This window comes from Cicer arietinum, chromosome 6, assembly GCF_000331145.2.
Source record: "Cicer arietinum cultivar CDC Frontier isolate Library 1 chromosome 6, Cicar.CDCFrontier_v2.0, whole genome shotgun sequence".
NCBI classification, from domain to species: domain Eukaryota; kingdom Viridiplantae; phylum Streptophyta; class Magnoliopsida; order Fabales; family Fabaceae; genus Cicer; species Cicer arietinum.
The window spans coordinates 44,973,541-44,994,886 of NC_021165.2; the positions used below are offsets into that span (position 1 = coordinate 44,973,541).

Consider the following 21,346-nt stretch of genomic DNA (forward strand, 5'->3'; position numbering starts at 1 on the left):
AGATGAATTGAGAACTTTGAGCTTGAGTTACGTTTTTCTATTTTTTGATGTTTTTCTCCTTCAGCCTTGAGTGTCTATTTATATTGAAAATTTGGTCTTCAATTTAGTCCTTGTTTAATTCTGAATTGTATCTTCTTCACATTGAGTTCGTAAATTCTTCAGATTGATTTTGTTCCTATTTTGTGTAGATTGAGTTTGTAAATTCTTCAGATTGATTCTGTTACTATTTTGTGTAGATTGAATTTGTAAATTTTTCAAATAAAATCTTCATCAAATGTTGATCAAACTTGGTTTTCACACAGCCTTTCCAGATCAATATTAATCTGTTACAAAGTATTACCTTTCAACCTATAAAGGATTTCCATTGGTTACCTTTCAATCTTTAGAGAAGATTTTTACACATTACCTTTTAATCATAAAATGATTTTTACAAATTACTCAAACTATTTCAACACAATAGTTTTGAGTTACCAAGTGATGATTTAAAGAAGTTGGTAGAATCTGAGTAAGCTTAAGTCTTGTTTGAGTTTAGATTCTAGGATTAGAACTAAGTAAAAATGATTTTGATATCAAGTTATGAACATAAATAAATCTTGTGAAATGATTGAGAAACTTAAGAGATTTCAAATATGATTGTATGAGTGATGTATTGCTTTGTACTTGAAGCTCTACTTTATCCTTCATCTTGAGGCTTCGTTTATTGGCTTCAAGAAGGCTTATGATAGCTCATTAGTCCGTTGAGAATGGTACATCTGTCATGTGTAAATAAATGGATAAGATCTACCTTAAAGCATGAATGTTCTTGTAAAGCAAGAACGATCTTCGTTTCCGCTTTGAGGGGAGTTCAGGTTTAAGCTTTGTTGACAGCAATCTTGAAGTGATTCCCTCTTTTTTATCACGTGTGCAGACTGCTCAGAGGTACAGTTGAAGTGTCCAATGGAATTTGTCAAATTCATACTTGATGCTTGCTCAAACCTGGAAAATGCTCTTGCTTAATGCTTGCTCAAACTTGGAGAATGATCTTGCTTGCTAGATTATGACTCACAACTTTTGCCTTTGTTATTTGAAGTGAATCTTTTACTAAAATGATCCTTGTATATTTCTTGTGAAATTTTGGAAATAGATTGTAAATAATAGAACCAATCTTTTCTTTAAGAATATGATTATTCTTGTTATCTTGAAACTGTGGAGAACGTTCTTCGTGTTACAAAATTCTGTCAAGAAAGTTCTTCGTTTCTCTGAATGCACTTGCTTCTTTTTAATATGATCTTGCTTGAAATGCTTAGTACCTATCTTTGATTTAAGACACTCAAGCACACATGTTAAACCCCAAAACACTTAGAATCATAATTAGAAGTCTTAATTAGCTTTTGTTTGATTATTTAAAACATTAATTGGGGATTTTATCTCAACAGTTCGCATAACTGGATGAAACCTACTATTTGTTTGGATAGTCCCTCCTCCAATGCCCTATCTGTTTGCAACTAAAGAACTTTGTTGTTTTTTTGTTTTTGGACTTAGACCTCTTCTTCACATAACATACTTTACCTTTGCTCCTCCTACAATTTTGACCTTCTTTTACATATAGATCTTCTCCTAAAGATCCTTGCTCTACGTTTTGTCTCCTTCGAGAGTGAAACTGAAGTGCAACCATAATATCATCTAGCTTGATAAAGCCTTTCCTGCATGTAAGAGTTGTCACTAGGTGTTCGAACAAACCTGATAACGAGCAGAACAAAATAATTGCTTTGTCTTTGACATCGACCGTGAACCGAAGCCTCACCAAATCGGTGATTATTTTGTTGAAGGTATTGACACGTTGTTGCAAATCGGATCCTTCCTACATCTTCAGCTTATACATCTTTGCTTCACAAATAGTTTTCCGTGAGCGTTTTGCACATATATTGACGTTCGAATTTCTACCATACCTCATTTGGAGATGTTATATCTTGAATATGATATATCGCCTCATCTAATACACATAGACAAATGATATATGCGTCCTTATCCTTCATCTCCATCAATTGACTTTTGCCATGTCTGTCGATTTCTCTTCACATGGTGCCATTTGAAAACCTTGCTTTGCCAATAGATCCTTGACCCTTCTTTGTCATAATGTTAAGTTGTTCGTTCTGTCGAACCTTGCAACCTCGATTTTTGTACCAAAGTTACTCATCATTTGATACCAATTGTTAGAACAGGAACTCAAGACATTTAATAATGAAGTTCGTCCAATGATGCCTACATCTGCGACTATAAAATAGTTGTAGTTCCTTTTAATTAAGATTTATAGAGTACAAGTTGCGTTTAAATAATAATAAGGTTTAAATATATTTTTGATCCCTATAAATATATCACTTTTTAATTTTAGTTCCTCTAAGTTTTTTTGTTTGAATTTAGTTCCTATAAAATCAGAGACGATCGACTTTGGTCCTTTTATCAAATCAACGTTACAAAAAAAAGAGCTGACAAACTATCGTGACATGTCACCATATAAATGCACACCAACACATCATATTTTATGATATATTGAAAATTTAAATGTTTTATATATATTAGTAATTAATAATTTATTTATTTATCATTTAATAATTAGTTTTATTTTATTATTAAAAAAAAATATGAATAGAAATTAAAAGAGTAGTTTAAGGGTTTTCAGAATACTCGTCTTATTCCATGCCATAAACCATGACCGCCTCTTTTAATTTATATTCATAATTTTTTAAACAAAATTACATTAATTATTAAATGATAAATAAATAAATTTATTAATTAATAATATAAAATATTTTAATTTAATTTTTAATATATCATAAACAATGATGTGTTAGTGTGCGTTTATAGAGTCACGTGCCACGACAATTTATCAGTTCTTTTTTTAACGTAGATTTGGCATTATGGATCAAAGCTTTTACATGGACTAAATCCAAACAAAAAACTTACAGTGATTAAAATAAATAAATAAATATTATATTTGAAGGGACTACAAACATATTTCAAAATAATAATAATAATAATAATAATAATAATAATAATAATAATAATAATAATAATAATAAAGTTCAAATTATAAAAATATCCTTAAACGATACCATAGGAAGCTATTGCCTCTGCACCCTTCAGTTACCCACAACACAAACGTTAGTTGAACCAAACCACCAACTTGATTTTAGGTCTTTTCACTAAATATGTTCTAGTATTTTCTAAATAATAAATAGTTCTAGTGTTTTTCTAAAAAATAAAACCAAATCGACCCGATATACACTTATTTATCAAAATATGATAGAATATAAAAAGCAAGAATATGTGAATTTTTTTTTTTTAAATATTATAAAATATGTTTTCAATTTTTATAAAATGTGAATCAAAGTAAAGTTATATTAAAACTAAGAATTTTAAACTTCATGAATTATACAAGGATACCATATTTGAAACTAAGAATTTTTTACATCTTATAATATAAGTTGAGTAGTATGCATAATAATTAGTCAGTTTTAAAATTGATGTTCTATTAATTAAATGATTGAATTTAGGTGATTAATAAATTTTAATTATGACAAATTATTTGGAAGAATTGAATTCAGCAGTTTTTGGTCTTTCGAATTAAAATGCGCTAGGAACGAGTCAATCGGAATAATTTAATTCAACAAATTTTGTTCTCACGAGTCAAAATAAAATGGTGTAATTTGTAGACAGAAAAAGGAAGTATGTCCACATATTTTTTCTGGCTTTATATCTCATTGTTGCACATCGCAACAAAAAACTTGGTAGGAAGGAATTTAGAAATGCCAAGCTTAAGCCCCAACCTATGTCTTCCTCTTCCTTCTCATTTTCATCTCAAAATTATGAACTCACCAAACAATAAGAACAACAAAAATATTAACCAAACATCATTATCATTACATAATAAACAAAACAAGTTTAACAGCTTCAACTTCAAGCAACTCAACAAAGCAATTTCAAACCTCAACTTAACACAAACACAATCCGCAACTCCAACACAAACCCATAACATCTCTCTCCTTCTCAAATCATGCATCCGAACCCAAAACTTACAACTCGGTAAACTCCTACACCGTAAACTCACTGAGTCACAACTCGAACTTAACTCGCTCCTTCTCAACTCACTCATCACTCTCTACTCAAAATGTGGAGACCCACAAACCGCACTTTCTATTTTCCAAAACATGGACAAAAACAAAAGAAACATCGTTTCGTATACTTCAATGATTTCTTGTTTCGCAAACAATGGAATGGAATCAAAAGCGCTTCTTTTGTTTCTTGAATTGCTTCTCAAAGACGGGCTTTACCCAAATGAATATTGCTTCACTGCATTGATTCGGTCCTGTTCAAATTCGAAGTTTTTTGAAATTGGGTTGGCTTTGTTTGGGTTTGTGTTGAAGACTGGTTACTTTAATTCTCATGTTTGTGTTGGTTGTGAATTGATTGATATGTTTGTTAAAGGTGGTGGTGGCTGTGCTGATTTGGAATCTGCACATATGGTGTTTGATAAAATGCGTGAGAAGAATGTTGTTACTTGGAATTTGATGATTACTAGGTTAGCCCAATTTGGTTATCATGGGGATGCTATTGATTTGTTTTTGAGTATGTTAGTAAGTAGTGGTTGTACACCGGATAGATTTACGCTAACTAGTATAATATCGGTATGCGCTGAGATTCAATTTTTGTCACTTGGGAAGGAATTACATTCTTGGGTTATTCGGTCTGGATTGGCTATGGACTTGTGTGTTGGGTGTAGTTTGGTTGACATGTATGCAAAATGTGGATTAGTACAAGATTCTAGGAAAGTGTTTGATGGTATGTCGGATCATAATGTGATGTCGTGGACGGCAATTATTGCTGGCTATGTGCGAGGTGGTGGTGGACAAGAACGAGAAGCTTTGAGATTGTTTAGTGATATGATGCTTCAAGGTAGTGTTTCACCGAATTGCTTCACATTCTCTAGTGTTCTCAAGGCTTGTGCGAGTCTTCCTGATTTTGTTTTCAGTGAACAGGTTCACGGCCAAACAATTAAATTAGACCTTTCTGCAGTTGGTTGTGTAGGAAATGGTCTTGTGAGTGTGTACGCAAGGTCCGGGAAAATGGAATGTGCTTGCAAGTGTTTTGATGTTTTGTTTGAAAAGAATTTGATTTCACGGAATATGGTTGTTGATGACGCAAGTTTGAAAGATTTAAATTTGAATTCTGAACAAGACTTGAACCGCAGAATTGAATATGCGGGTATTGGAGTTAGTTCCTTTACATATGCTAGCCTCTTGAGTGGTGCTGCTTCTATCGGTAGAATTGGTAAGGGGGAACAAATTCATGCCATGGTGGTGAAGACAGGTTTTGGGACCAACCAATGCGCTAATAATGCTTTGATCTCTATGTATTCCAAGTGTGGAAACAAAGAAGCTGCTTTACAGGTCTTTAATGACATGGAGGATCGCAACATCATAACTTGGACCTCGATCATAAATGGTTTTGCAAAACATGGTTTTGCTACAAAAGCATTAGAGTTGTTCTATGAAATGCTTGAAACATGTGTGAAGCCTAATGATGTCACATACATTGCAGTTTTATCAGCTTGTAGTCATGTCGGTTTGATTGATGAGGCATGGAAACACTTCACTTCCATGCGCAATAACTGTGGTATTGTTCCAAGGATGGAGCATTATGCATGTATGGTCGATTTGCTCGGTCGGTCTGGATTACTTTCAGAAGCCATTGAATTTATTAACTCAATGCCTTTTGATGCCGATGCGTTGGTGTGGCGTACATTTCTTGGTTCTTGCCGGGTTCATCGGAACACCGAGCTTGGGGAACATGCCGCAAAAATGATTCTTGAACGTGAACCTCACGATCCAGCTACCTACATATTATTGTCAAACTTGTACGCATCAGAAGGTCGGTGGTATGATGTAGCAGCCATTAGAAAAAGAATGAAACAGAAACAGATAACAAAAGAAACAGGTTCTAGTTGGATTGAGGTTGAGAACCAGGTGCACAAATTCTATGTCGGGGATACGTCACACCCCAAAGCACAAAAAATATACGAAAAACTCGACGAATTGGCTGTGAAAATAAAGAACATGGGCTATGTCCCAAATACAGATTTTGTTCTTCATGATGTGGAGGACGAACAGAAGGAACAATATCTATTTCAACATAGTGAGAAACTTGCAGTTGCATTTGCTCTTATTAGTAGTACACCAAAACCAAAACCTATAAGAATATTTAAGAACCTTCGTGTTTGTGGTGACTGTCATATGGCAATGAAGTACATAACAATGGTCACCGGAAGAGAGATTGTAGTGAGAGATGCAAACCGGTTTCATCACATAAAGGACGGAACATGCTCTTGCAATGATTATTGGTGATCCATATACATCCAATTAGTATAAACGCGTTGACCTGTAAATTTTGTAGTTATTCACAATCTTGTTGCTTAGACTGTATAAATGTTGTGAATGTAGAAGCTCAGCTTTGAACTCAGAAGCATTTTTTTTTTTTTTGCATCGATGTTGTCAAAATGCTGATCCTGGTCTGTGCCATTCTTCTCTTGAATTGTTTGACGTGAAGTAATTCCACAAAATGCTGTGTTGGAGTAATAACCTAAATTATTAGAGATTTTATCCAGAAAAGAGGATACAAAGAGATTGAAGGGCCAAGTATAAAAAATCAAGACTTCAATAAAATAAGTTTAGTGTATTCTAAAAATTCTAGAGAGCTAACCTATTAGCTAACAATATTTTCAGACCTGACTTTTTAAAAGTTGATCTAACTATCATCCAGCCTATATGTAGGTTAAAGAATTAATAAACTAACAAAGATAAATTTTATGCATTTTAAACTATAAAAAAAAATTAAACAACTATTATTAAAGGAGATGGGACAAAAAGATGGAAATAAACTAGGCTAGACTAAAGTTTGGAGGACTTGTCGTATGTCATTTCTGAAAAAAATTCTGTCAGTTCTTATGGAATTTCTTTCAATTTTTCAATTACATTAGAAGAACTTTGCAAACAGCACCAAGTTTATATTTGAGAGGGTTTTAATCCCAAACCTCATGGTCTATCTTCAAATATTTATCAAAACTGCCACTGCAAAATATCAAAAGCCTGAAATGATATAAAAAATGAGGAATATAAACATATATAAACTTTGTTCACAAAAATGGATATAACAGTTCAGTGTCAGCAGTGGCCTAGGTTCTCCTCTACACCTTTTCATGGGAGTGCCGCTTTACATAATAAATTTGCATCTCTGCTAATTCGGTTTCGATATGTACAACAAAAGTTTTCATAATAAGGAATACATTATGGCAGTTTAAATCGTTTCAAACACAAATCGACGATCCAAGAGTTCTGTTAAAACACCTCTCATCTTCTCAACAGAAACAGGTTTCAAAATAAGGCCATCCACACCAGCTCTGATACAGTTCTCTTTTGTCAACTTGTTGGTGTTTCCAGTAAGAGCAACTATTAGTGGTCTATCTTGACGTTTTGTAAACTTTTCTTGTATGCGAACCGCTAATTCATAACCATCTAACCCTGTACAGACATCCATAATAACCACTTTGTGTTCCGGAGAAACAACACGCAGGCATTCTTCACTCGAGCTTACAGTTGTGACATCGCACCCTAAATGCACAAGAAGTCCCTTTGTTGCTATCCTGCTCACCCTCAATTACAAGTTTCACTGTCAGTTATGAGGCAAGAAAGCAAAACACAGCAATTGCATCGGCCAGTAAACAATTCTTCTGATTTCTTAGTTCCTCGGATTTGCAAGTAGAAGGTCGATAATTGAATGAAGACTGCATACATTATGGATGTTTTCTTTTCTGGCTTTATAGTGAGTGACAATGAAAATGTAGAAGTTTACTTTTCTACTAAATCACCAGAGTACTTAAATACTATGAAACACATACACACACATACATCAAACCCGACACTAATACTGACACATCGACAAGAATAATAATTTAAGAAAATAGAAGTGATTATTTATAAGTATATGTGTTGGTGTCAGACATTCAACACGCCTTCAAACTCAAGAGGTGGAATTTTCAAATAATTGAGTGACAAATTATCTTCTTGTGAAATTTTCAAAACCCAATTACTAAGTTGACCATGCTATTGAAGGGAAAATATTGCTAAAGATTGACATCAACTTATATATATAAGATATAAAGATAATCAAATTAATGATTTTTTTTTATAATGAAAATTGTTGACTAAGTTGAGCATGCTTTTGGAGGGAAAACATTGCTTAAGATTGACATCAACTTTTGTATATCTGATATAAATATAATCAAATTACAGGTTTTTATTTTTTATAATAAAAATAGTTGACTAAGATGACTATGCTTTTGGAAAAAAATGTTGCTTAAGATTGACATCAACTTTTATATATAAGAAATAAAAGATATAAAGATAATCAAATTACATTTTTTTTATATTTTTTAAAAAGTAAAAATAGTTGACTAAGTTGACCATGCTTTTGGAGGGAAAGTGTTGTTTAAGAGTGACATCAACTGTTATATATAAGATAAGATTTCAGAACTGAAGGGACCGAAAAATAGCTGTCACTCACCCATTATCATCCATGACTAGAACTTTGAGGCCAGCAATGTTTGTAGATCCATGATTTTGTAGAGCTTTAGATATGAAAGGTAGTTTAAATTCATTTGATCGGTCTGCTATTCCGAGTTTTACAATAAATGTGACTGTACATCCTTTACCAATACCTTCACTTTCAATCCAAATATGCCCTTCCATGAGATTCACAAACCTGCTCACAATTTGAAAATATTGTACATAATTAACAAAAAACACTTGAATAGGAGTTTTGAAGAGAAAAAATTCCAATTTTCCAAAGAAAGCAAATAAAATAATGTTTCACATCCATGTTTAAGATACAAGAATATAATACCTCCTACAAATTGCAAGGCCGAGCCCACTTCCAGCAGGATTTTTCGTTGTTAATGATTGGTTTTGTGCAAACTTGGTGAATAACTTTGGGATATCTTGTGGATTGATGCCTGATCCTGAATCTTTCACCTATAATGCAGAAGAAAAAGAATTCCACCATCCAAATCAGATAACAAAGGATACAATACCCCAAGACAGAAGAATTTTAGTCATGCTTGAAGAAACAAACCTGTACTCGCAAATAAAAGTGGCCATCACTTGGCACCGGTAGGAAATCAGGAAATCTAGTTTCCTTGAAGGATTCAGGCTTTGAAAGGAAAGCAGTGATCGAAATGCTTCCCTCTTTTGAGAACTTCACAGCATTAGCAACAACATTGAGAAGAGTTTGCATGAGACGCTTTTCATCACCAATTGCATACACCGGCAAATCTGATGCGAAGTGTAAAGTGAGTGACAGCTTTTTAACAGATGCAACAGGCTTAATCAAGTTAAAGACCTGCAATCAGAATAACAGATCTAACAACATCAAACTTTTAAAGAAAAAACTCAAGATCGTAAGCTACAAGTCAGATTACTATAGCTGAATTTTTAGGACGGAGGAGAAAACTTTACCTCTCTAAACAATAAATGAAGGTTAAATGTTGTTGTTTCAAGTTGAAGACTGCCATCTTCAAGCCGTGAAAGATCCAAAACATCATTAATGAGCGTAGCCAATAAGTTGCTGCTTTTCAATATTGTTTCCACCATTAGACGTTGCTCAGCAGTCATATCTGTTTCCTGTAACAATGAAGAGAGTGCAATAATTGCATGCATCGGAGTTCTCATTTCGTGATTCATAACAGCTAAAAAGTCATTGCGAGCACGGATTGCTGTTTCTGCTTCTCTTCTTGCCAGATCAAGTGCAACATTCTGCTCCATAAGCTGATCCCTTGCCCTCATTGACTCTTCTAAGATTGCAGCATGCGAGAGAGCAACAGCTACCTGGTGTAGGAGACAATTGTAGTGAGTAATTTGAAGTTAAGTCAGAAAACTATATGTTGACTAAACTACATTGAAATAGGAAAACTCAGTTTTTAATAAATGTGTCCAAAATCCCTATATATTTGCAAGAAATAGAGTTAACCACTTATGTAGATACAGAAACAGAACACTATTCAAGTTGATCTTTTAGCCTTTCGGTATAGAAGAAGGAAAAGGAATATGATGTGAATAATATGTTGGATATTATTACCAAAGAAAAAGCACTAATATGCATTTATACTAATATACTAGAATTTTAATCCTAATTAAATAAGGAAACAAATCATTAAAAGAAGGAAATACAGAAACTAATTCTTATTTCTAAGAGATAATCTAAGACACTCTAGTATTGTATGATAGAATAGTGATGTGGTAAGATATTTTGCGGACATCCTAACCTATATAATTTATCATAGTTAAGCTCATCTCCTAGAAATAATAACATAAAATATTAGAAAAAAATACTGTCATAATTCTGAAACCTAAAAACATAACAAAAAATTAATTAATGACAAACATATTCGTGAAAACATTTTTGGTTTGGTCTAAAAAATGTGAAGCAAAAGAACGTACAGAAATATGGTAGAACAGAAGTTGAATAAAACGGAAAATAACTAACCTGATCAGCAACTACCTCAACCAGCTCTAACTCATGTACATGCCACTGTCTAGCACTGTCAGATGGAAGCATCAAAACCATCAAGGCATAGCTTCTGGTAGAAACCTCTGGCCAATCATATATTTGAAAATTAGAAAGATGCAAAAGAGGAACCCGAATAGCTACTACTGCCCCAGGCATGTATTTTGCAGCATGAGGCCGTAATCTAGCAACTGGGCAATTTGACGAAATTTTAACTGCACGGTTGCTACTAAATACTTGGTTAATCACAGGAAGATTAATAGGTACTGTATATCCAACAGGGTTCTGCTGTCGCAACGTGTAAGAGAGTTGAAGCTCCAACCCAGTACGCGTTGGCATCCATAAGGCACATTCTTCGAGTCCCAAAGTTCTACCGAGTTCAACAAGAGTCGTTTTCAATATTGTATGTCTATCAAGAGTACTTCTAATCTCATGCGTCAACATCCTAACGTGTCGACCAGTTTCTTCCTGCGTACGAATCAGACCCATTTCTCTATCAAGCTCTGCAGCCTTATTCTTTAAAAACATTTCCCTGGTTTTAACACTTAATAGATCGGGAATAATATGTACAAGCATAAGGGCGGTGGCGCATGATACCACAGCAGTTAAAACCTTCGCAGTGGTCATTACAATTGCCACGGTTCTTGTATGAATTGTGAATGTCCATAAATTAATTAGATGTGTTGCTCCACATAGAACGATGAAGGCACCGAACTGAACAAGGACCCATCTATATGGAAATACTGCTGATTTCTTAACAAAGTAGATAAGCTCGAGCGGGATTGAGAAATAAGCTAGGGCAATGAAGAAATCCGAGATATATTGGTATTTCATTAATAAATCATCAGCTGGCCATTGTGGCTCAATACAATTGCAGGATTCCATAGTGATTGAACCACCTCAGCCAATTCTTTCTTTATCACATAACTACAATAAAAAAAATGGTAAATTTAAGCATTAGACATAGTCCTATTTGGATAAACAACTTAATTAAGTGCTTATGTATATACTATTTATGTAACACAAGATAAAATAAAGTTAATTTTTTCTTTTAAGTTATAAGCTATCCTAGATAGCTTATGAAAATAAGTTGAAAACAACTTATGGACATGTGATAAATTGTTTCCATAAGCTCTCCCAAATATTATCATAAATGCTTATGCGAGTAGATAAACTCAAATAAGTCAATCCAAACATACCCATAGCATTGTAACAAAAAAATACTATAACGAAAACAACTATTTGCTGAATATTAAGATCAAAACTATCTTGTAGCTATATGTTTCTAAACAGAGATAAAATACGAAAATTAAAGGAATATAAGTGCTAATGATGAAGCAAAATGTTTTCCATCCTTTTTGATTAAGGCAACAAAATACAATTGTTCTACTGGTGATGCATCATATATATTCTTTTTAATAAAGAAAATATATGAGAGAAAGTACAACTAGGAAAGGATTGACCCTATTTGGATAAACAGTTTAATTAAGCGCTTATAGAATAAGAGCTTATCATATAATAAGCTATAAGTTGTTTTCATTTTTCATAAATTATCATGTAGAGTTTATGGAAATAAGCTGAAAACAACTTATGGACATATCATAAGTTGTTTCCATATGATCTCTCAAATAGTCTTTTTAAGTGTTTATGTCAATAGATAAGCTCAAATAAGTCAATCTAAACAAACAAATTAAAAAATTGACAACGCTGTCCAGCTCCCCATTCTCTCTTCATGTGATAAATGAAAGTTCACTCAAATAGATCACAAGAGCATCAGATAGATAATCATATTGAAAAACAGATTCTGGAGTGATTCCTCACCAACCAAATACACTATCTAAATATTTCAGCCAAACATTGAAATTTAAAGTGTGCCATTTGGGAGGGCACCTTCTCCAAAGTGAAAGTTTCTCGAGGTTTCTACAGTTATCAGGTTTCCAATTCTCTTCGGTATGTGGTATAGGTACGCAGTATGCTGCAAACTAAGTATTGAATTAGTGGGGGTATACATAGTTAAGGGATAAGCGAATTTCATTTCACTTTTCTAATTACGCAACAATAACACCAATGCCAGATTGAAGCTTCAAGTTGATCTCTCACATTATGTGTTGTAATCCTTGATTATAACAATGTTACTTTTAGCTATGATGGGATATGATACTCAAAAACAAATGCAACCATCCTAAATAGTGGATAAAATAAGATCATCCATATCTTTTGCAAAGTTCATATCTATTACATACCAAACCCTTTATCACACATAGCCTAGACACAGCCTCCTCACTAAACATAGCAGAAATAGTGCCACCTCCATGAACAAAAACATTGCAAAACATCCTTAACACACAGGTTTAACTAGCAAATGTACAAATGTAAGTTACTTTGCAACCTTGTATTGATATTCTTTTTACTACATCTTCACTTCGAATATCATAACTGAAGAGCACGCTCCTTAATTTAGATCAAGTATTCCTACATTAAAAGCACTGCATAGCTCTGTACATATTAAGCCCTAAGCTAATAAGTTACTTTCTAGTTTGACTTCGACCTGCACTCGTTCAAGTTCTCTTAATAGAAAAACAGATTTATTTGAGAGAAAAGAAACCACCACTTTCATATTCATGATTATCAAAACTAATAACACTAGTTTATTCACATGGTGAAACATTATTTTTTTCCCTACTATACTTTACAGACGAGTCAATGAATTCGAATATATCTTTACAAGAAATTTTCAAAACTCAATAGCTGTTTTCCTTTTTTTTTTATCATCAAAAGTCAGTTCCTTTCTTTTTATTTTAATTTCCATAGAAGATGAAAAAATGAATAGATTTAAAACACCAACATACAAAAGTGGATGAAAACTGTACAAAATTTCTAATTTCCGATGTATAGAACTTATGAGTGATACTATATACAGAACTTTTTGAAGAAGCATATGAAAAAGTGGTTCAAGGTAGAAGAACACATAAAAACAGAACCTATTAATAACAACAAACAGCGTTATCCCATAAGAATCTCAAAACCCAGCAGCATTATCTCAATGGCTAACTAAACCCCAAAATCACCTTACCCTTAATTTTATATACATCATTTTTAAATATGTACAGCTATAACTATCAAGAACATGTGTGCTACCCAATCTTAGAAAATTCTTGAGATTAAATTAACCTCTTTCATGTACCAAATTAGCATCTAAAATTTAGCTCCTCAAACTCTAGTATTTACTAATTGCTATTACATGTTTCACAAGAATTGAAGCTAATTTACTAACAAACAGGTCAATTAAATATAATTTTGGGTACACATTAATAAAATAAAATAAAAATTAATACAACGAAATTTATATATTCAGTGATAAAACAATAGGGAATTAAGGAGGAAAAGGAGTACATAAAATTTAAAGATGAAATAGAAAGAAAGAAAAAATAAATAGTAGGTATGATCTATGAAACTTACATGGAAAGGAAATGAATATAGCTGCAAGGGCAAAGAGAAGAAGGAGATGGGAACAGAAAGGAAACAGAAACGAATAGTAGAGGAACAAGTTGTATAAAATAAAGTTTTAAAATTAAATTTTATTATAAACAAAATTAAATATATATAATATATTTTTAATAATAAAGTATTACTGCATAGGGCGGTCAAGTTCAATGCATTTAGGTGTGTCGAAAAGGAACGTTACCGTATACGACGGAAACACAAAACGAAACAGATCTTTGTAATTAAGTTTCCCATAGTCAAATTAACATTAAATACCCAATTTAGTCCATACTTTTATAAAGTTGTATAAATTTAACTTCTCATTTATGTTGAAATTTCAAAATAATCTCTTATCTTTTATTAACTTTAATCAAATTATTTTTTTGTTTAAATTTCTTATTATAAACGAATGAGATGACGTGTTAACTGTCATGTAAATAAATTTTAAATATTTTTTTTAAATGATTTTTAAAATTTTTATTTTTAACTTTAAAAAATATTCAAATATAATAAAAAATAAATGAATTACTGTTTAAAACATTTGATTGTTTATAGTTTTGTGATAAGAATTAAGGTTGTCTAATGAGTAAAATTATTTTTTGGAGGGAACTAAGTATTGAAATAGGCTTTCTCATCTTGTTAGTTTTAATGAGAATGTTGAAATAAGAAAGAAAAAAAGAGTCTAAATAAAGGGGTTAATTATTTTGAATATATTAAAAACTTTTTAAAAATAAAATCTAAACTTCTAGTAAATTATATTGCTCTAACATTCACCGATGTGATATTTTGGTGTTTTCGGTTTATGAAGGTTAAAGAAGAAGAAAAAAACGTCAATAAACATGTAGCGTATACAATTCAAAACTTAATAAAAAAAATAATTATAAATTCTCAAGTAAAATTTGCCGTTACATATAATTGAATAATGTGGCGATAAAAAGACCATAAATTTTATTGAAAAAAATATAATAATAACTTAATCAAATTATTTTTGTTAATAAAATATCTTTCTAAAATAAAAATATTACATATAACACGAATAACGTAGCAAATACTGTCAGTAAAAGGTGACTGGAGTAAAAAGTTTTTAACTAATTCAATAAACTATAAACTAACTTATTGATGTTATCACATATAATTTAAATGCATATTTTTTTTTAACTGGATTGAATATTCCAAAATTAGTTTGAGTGAACGTACGTTTGTTTTGTGGTGAGGAGATTCATACATATAATATGAGTTTTGCATGCATATCTTATGTTTGTTGTGCTTCATGCATACATGAGTTTTCTATCATTGACATTAAACTTTTAGAATTGAATTCAATAAATTAAACAAACGAAATTTTAACACATAACAAACAAGCAAAATAATTAAACAAACTTTTAACACAAACAAACAAATTAAAAAGCTTATTAAGCAAAAACATCTAATTTAATCAAACAAATTTTTAAATTAATTCAATAAATTCTAAGGTAATTCGTAGGTGTTACCAAACAAACATATAATTAATCAACTAACTTACATTCAAAACTATCAATCAACCACTAACTTAAACAACTACATTAATAACCATTACATTCACAACCTATGCAATGAGCCTATCAATTCATAATGCAATTAACAACATCATCAAAAACCAGATGACAACAAGATAATATTTTTATCATTTTTGTTCTAACATTGTTGCATCAATTTTGTTCATAATGTTCACTAAAATTTCTCTCAGCCGAGTTTGTTCTTCCATTACAACTTCAACCTTGTCCATAAGCTTCAACATAAGTTCATTGTATTATTCCATAATCTTTCATTATTGTCTTTGTGATATTATCAATCGATCAATCTTAGCTATAAATTCACCTTTATTTTTCAATACTTTATTTTTATTTTTAGCAACACTAAACCTTTAGGAACAAATATGTCAGGAGCTTCATCACACCATAAATGATAGGAACAACAATCCTCTTTCTAAAACATAATAACTCAAATCATCAATGGAAGAAAAAACTATAATAGATGATAAAAGCCATAACAATGAAAGAATCAAAACAAAGTAATTTAAGATTTTTTGAGTAAAATTCTCCAAACAGAACAAAACAAATAAATTAAAAAATGCACATTTGAACATTACCTTCCAAATCTGACAACCAAAGAAAGGTTGATATGGGTTTGCATCTGTCCTTGAAATCTTTATCACAGTTTTCCTCCGACATAAACAAAAATGAATTGAGCAATTTTTCTCAATACATGATTCATTAAACCCTAAATTATCAATATAATTTTCCCGTTCATAGGTAAAATGAGAGCCACCGCCCATCACATTTTGACTTGGTATATAACTAAGTTAAAATATGTTTAGTACCCAACATTGTAGAGAACATGTGGGAATGTTCGAAAATCAAACAATATAAAAAAACGCCCATAAGATTTGCTTATGTGGGAGTTAATGTACACCTTATAGTTTGTAACATTGTCAGTAAAAAATTTTGACGAAGCGACCAACTTGTTTAACGTTGAAAAAAGTTATCGACTAATTTGAAATTTTGTCGAAGTGATGGACTAGATTGATACAACTTAACATAGTTAAAGACTAAATTGGGTATTTACTCGTCAAGTTAACGTCGACTATGTTTATTTTTACTACACAATTTTTTTTCTATTTCTTGTTTTCACATTCTTTATTTTTTATTTTATTTCAAGTGATGAGGTTTTATTTTTTTGTTTGCATATAAAACAAAATCATCAAAAAAAAAAAAAAGTAGACTACTAGGTCTTTAAACACAACTTTTTTTGCATACACAATGTAAAAGGAGAATGAATTTGATTGAAAAGTTGCACATATTTAGGAGACATGGAGTACTGGATATAACATATTGTTTTGGTTCTTATGTTTAAGTTTGGAGAGGTAAATAAATCTAAACCAAAATGATAGTTAATTTGGTTGAATTTTTATCACAAAAGTAAACCCAAATTGATAAATAGTATGTTGATTTGGTTTGGATCAATCAGATTGACATTAATAAAAATTAACATACTTATTTTAAAAATACAAAATTTTCTTTTTCAAACACTAGATTTTTTATATTATTAAAACAATGAAGTAAACACTTTTTAAATTACAATGAGAAAAATAATATATAAATGATTAAAAAACTACTTAAATACAACACATATTTAAAATAACACTACACATACAATTGAAATTTAAATTGAAAGACGTATTGTATTTTTTGTAATTATATATTTTATAGGTTATATTTATTTAAAAACAATTGTTGGGTACATTAGGGTGGTCGCGGCCATCCTATGTCCCTACCAAGATTTGCTAATGCATCCATAACCTATTTGCCAACACAACTTAACACTAACAATAAAAAGTGTTTCAATTTCAGCATTAAGGAGGTTCAACCATCCCATAGTTCCAAAAATGGCAAATTGAAAATCGTCATTATGGTTTTGCACCAACCCTTCAAAATCTGCCACCTCTGGATTCGTCAATGCACTATTAGGAATGGAAATGAGTCTAACTGAGTTGATCTTAGGTTCAACTCGACTAGACTCAACTCCATAAAATTTGATTCAACTCGAGTCGAGTTCGACGCAAACTTATTTTTCAACGCGAACTTGACTCAATTCAAGTTCACAAGCAACTCGATTTGGCTTGATAACTTGAATCAAATGAACCAAAAGACAAAAAAAACTTAAAAGAATAAATGTTTTCCTTTAACTTTAAGTTAAATATTAATAAAAAGTAATAAAAAAAAAAACTAAAGCTCATATAATTTAAATTTACACTAAGCTTACAAATCAATTTTCTCATTATTCTTTATTATCTTATGTTGATGGTGCATTTCTTATATATGAGAAGAGAAGAGAGTAAGGGAGTATATTATTCAATGTGAGACTTCAATAGTAAAGTTAGAGAGATTTATTGAGTGTGAAATTTCTAAGTGTTGAAAATAACCAATTTTGAGCAATAATATAACACTTAAAAAGAATTTTATTTGCCTTCATGGTATAAATAAGAATTATTTTTTTTTTTTAACTTTTAATCGACACAAGTTTTATCTCAAAACAATATTTATAACTCAATATTATCACTGAAAGTAGTTGATATGAGCAACAAATACAATATATCACCTTAGACTTGTTGACAATTTTTTTACAATATTAGAGACCGAATTTGTTTTTTTATAAACAATGTAGTTGTATGTCTTTTAGAAGCTTTCAACGAAGTAGTTGATTTGAGTAACAAATGAAATATCTCACCTTAAAGTTATTGACACTTTTTTTTTTTTTACAATATTAGAGACTCAATTTGGTTTCTTATAAACAATGAAGTTGTATGTCTTTTTAGTAGCTTTCAAATAATATAAAAAACTTCTTAATATTAATTTTTCAAATATTTTTATTTCGTTTCAAAATGATTCAAAATGATATTTTCAATGTCTTCCATATTGTCTTCAAGCATTTTAATACTTATACCTAAACTAACTTTTTTAACAACAAGTGAAATTTATTTCATACAAAAATTAAATTATATAAAATTTATTATAATGAGTTGAACTATACATAGGTCAAGTTCAACTCATTTATTTAACGAGCTCAATTTTCAATTAAAGCTCGACTCATTTGGTTCATGAACCAAGTTCAACGAGCTAATTATCGAATTGAGACTCGAACTATTTTTTAGTTGATTAAGTTTATTTTCAGTCTTAACACTACCATCAACATTGAGAACCATAATATTGATATGACCTTCTTTTTCAACAAACCTCACAAATTTGTCGAAGGGATGAAGAAGAATGGTCACCAAAAGTCACTTTAGCAACTTATACTTGAGCAAAAATGACAACAATAGCAAACGCACTCAATGGCAGAGTCCCTACAAAAATGAATTTGTTTCTTGAAGTCCATATATTCTACATGATTAGAGGAGATATTAAGCCAATTGCAATATGTTTTGGTGTATTAGCAAAGTCGATGTTGCTGATGATTCCTTGAATATCGACATAAAGATAAGCAATGGAAAACACTCTCCTCATCAACCACACAAAAGGGACAAGTAGGAGAAACCTCTCTATAAAGCAAAACGGGCCTAGAGGGGAAAGAGATATGACAAGCTTGCCATAGGAAAATTTGAACACTAGTTGAGGTGTGCATTTTTAAAATCTAGTTCCACGTATCTTGAGAGGTCATTATGTTGTTACAAGAGAGAAGCCATTCGTAGCCACTCTTAGCTGAATATTTTCCATTCAAACTCACCTTCCAAGTCCACACTTCATCAATAGAATAAACAAAATAAGGCTTCATGTAAAACTACATGTTTTTGATGAAGACAAAGATCAACAATTATGGTCCATGCAACAAGATCAAAAAGAAGATCAAATATCTTCATTAATAAGCTTCAAATCCAGACATTAAATGTTAAAATGTAAAGGTATATGATACAAACCAATATTTCAATTACATGATAACAAGTCATATTTACATATGCATTTAAAGTATTTTCAAAAAGTCAAAACAACATTAACAAAGTCTTAAAAATCATATTTTTGACAAAATACATAAGTGTATTCGAATACAGCATCTTGTATTCGAATACAAAGCAAGTCAGAAGCAAAAGTCTCAAAGTTGTATTCGACTACGACTATGTGTAGTCGAATACACTTTAAGTCAGTGGCCAAAATCCTTATATATGTATTCGACTACAACCATCTGTAGTCGAATACAAAGTAAGTTAGTGGCATATTTTCACTAATCTGTATTCGACTACACACATGTGTATTCGAATACAAGGTGTAATTTTTGAATATTTTTGAATGTTACAAAGAGGTGTATTCGAATACACACATCCGGTATTCGAATACAACTGGAAGCAATACAATTTTTCAGATCTGGAATGACTCCAAATCATTGTATACTTTCATCAAACCTCTTGGGTCAATGGCCACGAATCTGAAGAGATGTTTATGGAGTATAAATACCCCATAACTTCAGATCAAACAACACACAATCCTTGAATCAATACCCTGAACAATTTTGAACAAAATTCTGATTTTTACAAAGTACTTGCATTTCATTTTCATATCATTCAGAAAGGTTCTCAAGTACTTGAATTGTTATTGGATTATTTATCAATATACCTCTCCTTATTCTTATTCAAATCATATTGTATCACTTGTAAAAGAAAGTAATACTTTCTTAAAAAGTAGCTTAATCTAAGATAGTGGTGTGTTATCTTAGGAGTGTTGTTAGAAGTTTGTAGCAAGAATCCCAGGGTGGGAGTTGTACATTTTCTAACAATTAATGGAGCAATCTCTTGTGGTGTGCAAGAGGACTGGACGTACCCTTGGTTATAAGGGGAACCAGGATAAATCTTTGAGTTCATTTATTTACTGCACCTTGCTATTAGTAGACATTATATTAACTCAGAAAATTCAACTACCATATCACTAAAAATAAGAAAATTTACTAATACCTAATTCACCCCCCCCCTAGGCGTACTTCTGTACTAACAACTGGCATCAGAGCAGGTTCCGGTAATTTGCTCCTCGATCCTTATTAATGGCTTCCGCACAACCAGTTTTTAGAGATGGTCGTAGTAGCAATAAACCACCATGTTTCGTTGGTGAACACTATGATTTCTAGAAGATACGCATGCAGGCATATCTTGAGGCACAAGGAGATGATATATGGGAAGCGGTAGAAAATGGTCCCTATGTTCCAACAACAATTATCAATAATAAAGAAGAAGTTAAGATAAAAGGCTCATGGACAGATGATGACAAAAGGAAAGTATTGTTTGATAAAAAGGCCAAAAACATGTTACAATCGGCACTTGGAATGGACGAATTTTTCCACATATCTCATTGCAAAACATCTAAAGAAATCTGGGATACACTTGAAATAACACATGAAGGAACAATTGAGGTAAATCGTTCCAAACTCAACACATTGTCTCAAGAGTATGAATTGTTCCGAATGCAACCTAGAGAATCTATTCTGGACTTGCAGAAAAGATTTTCTCATCTGACCAACCACTTGACAGCAGTTGGAAAAACCTTCACTAATGATGAATTGAACCTTCACTTGGATATAATATTTGGATTAACCAACAATGACATATGTGAATAACTCTCTTCTATAATGCAAGGAGAATTTGAAATGTCCATGATGGGAAAGTTGAACTATTTTCTTGGACTTCACATCAAACAACTTGAGCATGGGATCTTCATAAATCAAGCAAAATATTGTAAAGAATTACTCAAAA

The 21,346-nt window shown here is 31.5% G+C and overlaps 2 protein-coding genes across 4 annotated transcripts; one reads left to right on the forward strand and one right to left on the reverse strand.

The window, feature by feature from the left end:
* The first annotated feature begins 3,711 nt into the window (after positions 1-3,711).
* Positions 3,712-6,609, forward strand: LOC101509922 (pentatricopeptide repeat-containing protein At3g49170, chloroplastic). The gene has a single exon (XM_012720218.3). It carries the CDS (start codon positions 3,786-3,788, stop codon positions 6,378-6,380), a length of 2,595 nt encoding a protein of 864 aa, XP_012575672.1. The 5' UTR covers positions 3,712-3,785; the 3' UTR covers positions 6,381-6,609.
* Positions 6,610-7,127: 518 nt separating this feature from the next.
* On the reverse strand, positions 7,128-14,211 carry LOC101508964 (ethylene receptor). Of its 3 annotated transcripts, none has more exons than XM_004515122.4 (7): positions 14,053-14,210; positions 10,573-11,520; positions 9,546-9,914; positions 9,163-9,429; positions 8,935-9,062; positions 8,596-8,793; positions 7,128-7,675 (listed from the first exon to the last, which is right to left on the reverse strand). In XM_004515122.4, exons 2-7 carry the CDS (start codon positions 11,476-11,478, stop codon positions 7,330-7,332), a joined length of 2,214 nt encoding a protein of 737 aa, XP_004515179.1. In that variant the 5' UTR covers positions 11,479-11,520; positions 14,053-14,210; the 3' UTR covers positions 7,128-7,329. The 3 variants fall into 3 exon arrangements, with proteins under 3 accessions (XP_004515179.1, XP_027186575.1, XP_004515182.1); XM_027330774.2 differs by having other exon boundaries at positions 7,128-7,684; XM_004515125.4 differs by having other exon boundaries at positions 7,541-7,847; positions 14,053-14,211.
* Between the last annotated feature and the right edge of the window lie 7,135 nt (positions 14,212-21,346).

What these genes read in the sequence shown, in the direction of transcription:
- LOC101508964 (XM_027330774.2), bottom strand. Translation starts at nt 11,478, where the DNA reads ATGGAATCCTGCAATTGTATTGAGCCACAATGGCCAGCTGATGATTTA. An exon ending in GGCCTTGCAATTTGTAGGAG is followed by an intron (nt 8,794 to 8,934) that starts GTATTATATTCT and finishes AATTGTGAGCAG; the next exon opens with GTTTGTGAATCTCATGGAAG. An exon ending in CTAGTCATGGATGATAATGG is followed by an intron (nt 7,685 to 8,595) that starts GTGAGTGACAGC and finishes CTTGTAATTGAG; the next exon opens with GGTGAGCAGGATAGCAACAA.
- LOC101509922 (XM_012720218.3), top strand. Translation starts at nt 3,786, where the DNA reads ATGCCAAGCTTAAGCCCCAACCTATGTCTTCCTCTTCCTTCTCATTTT.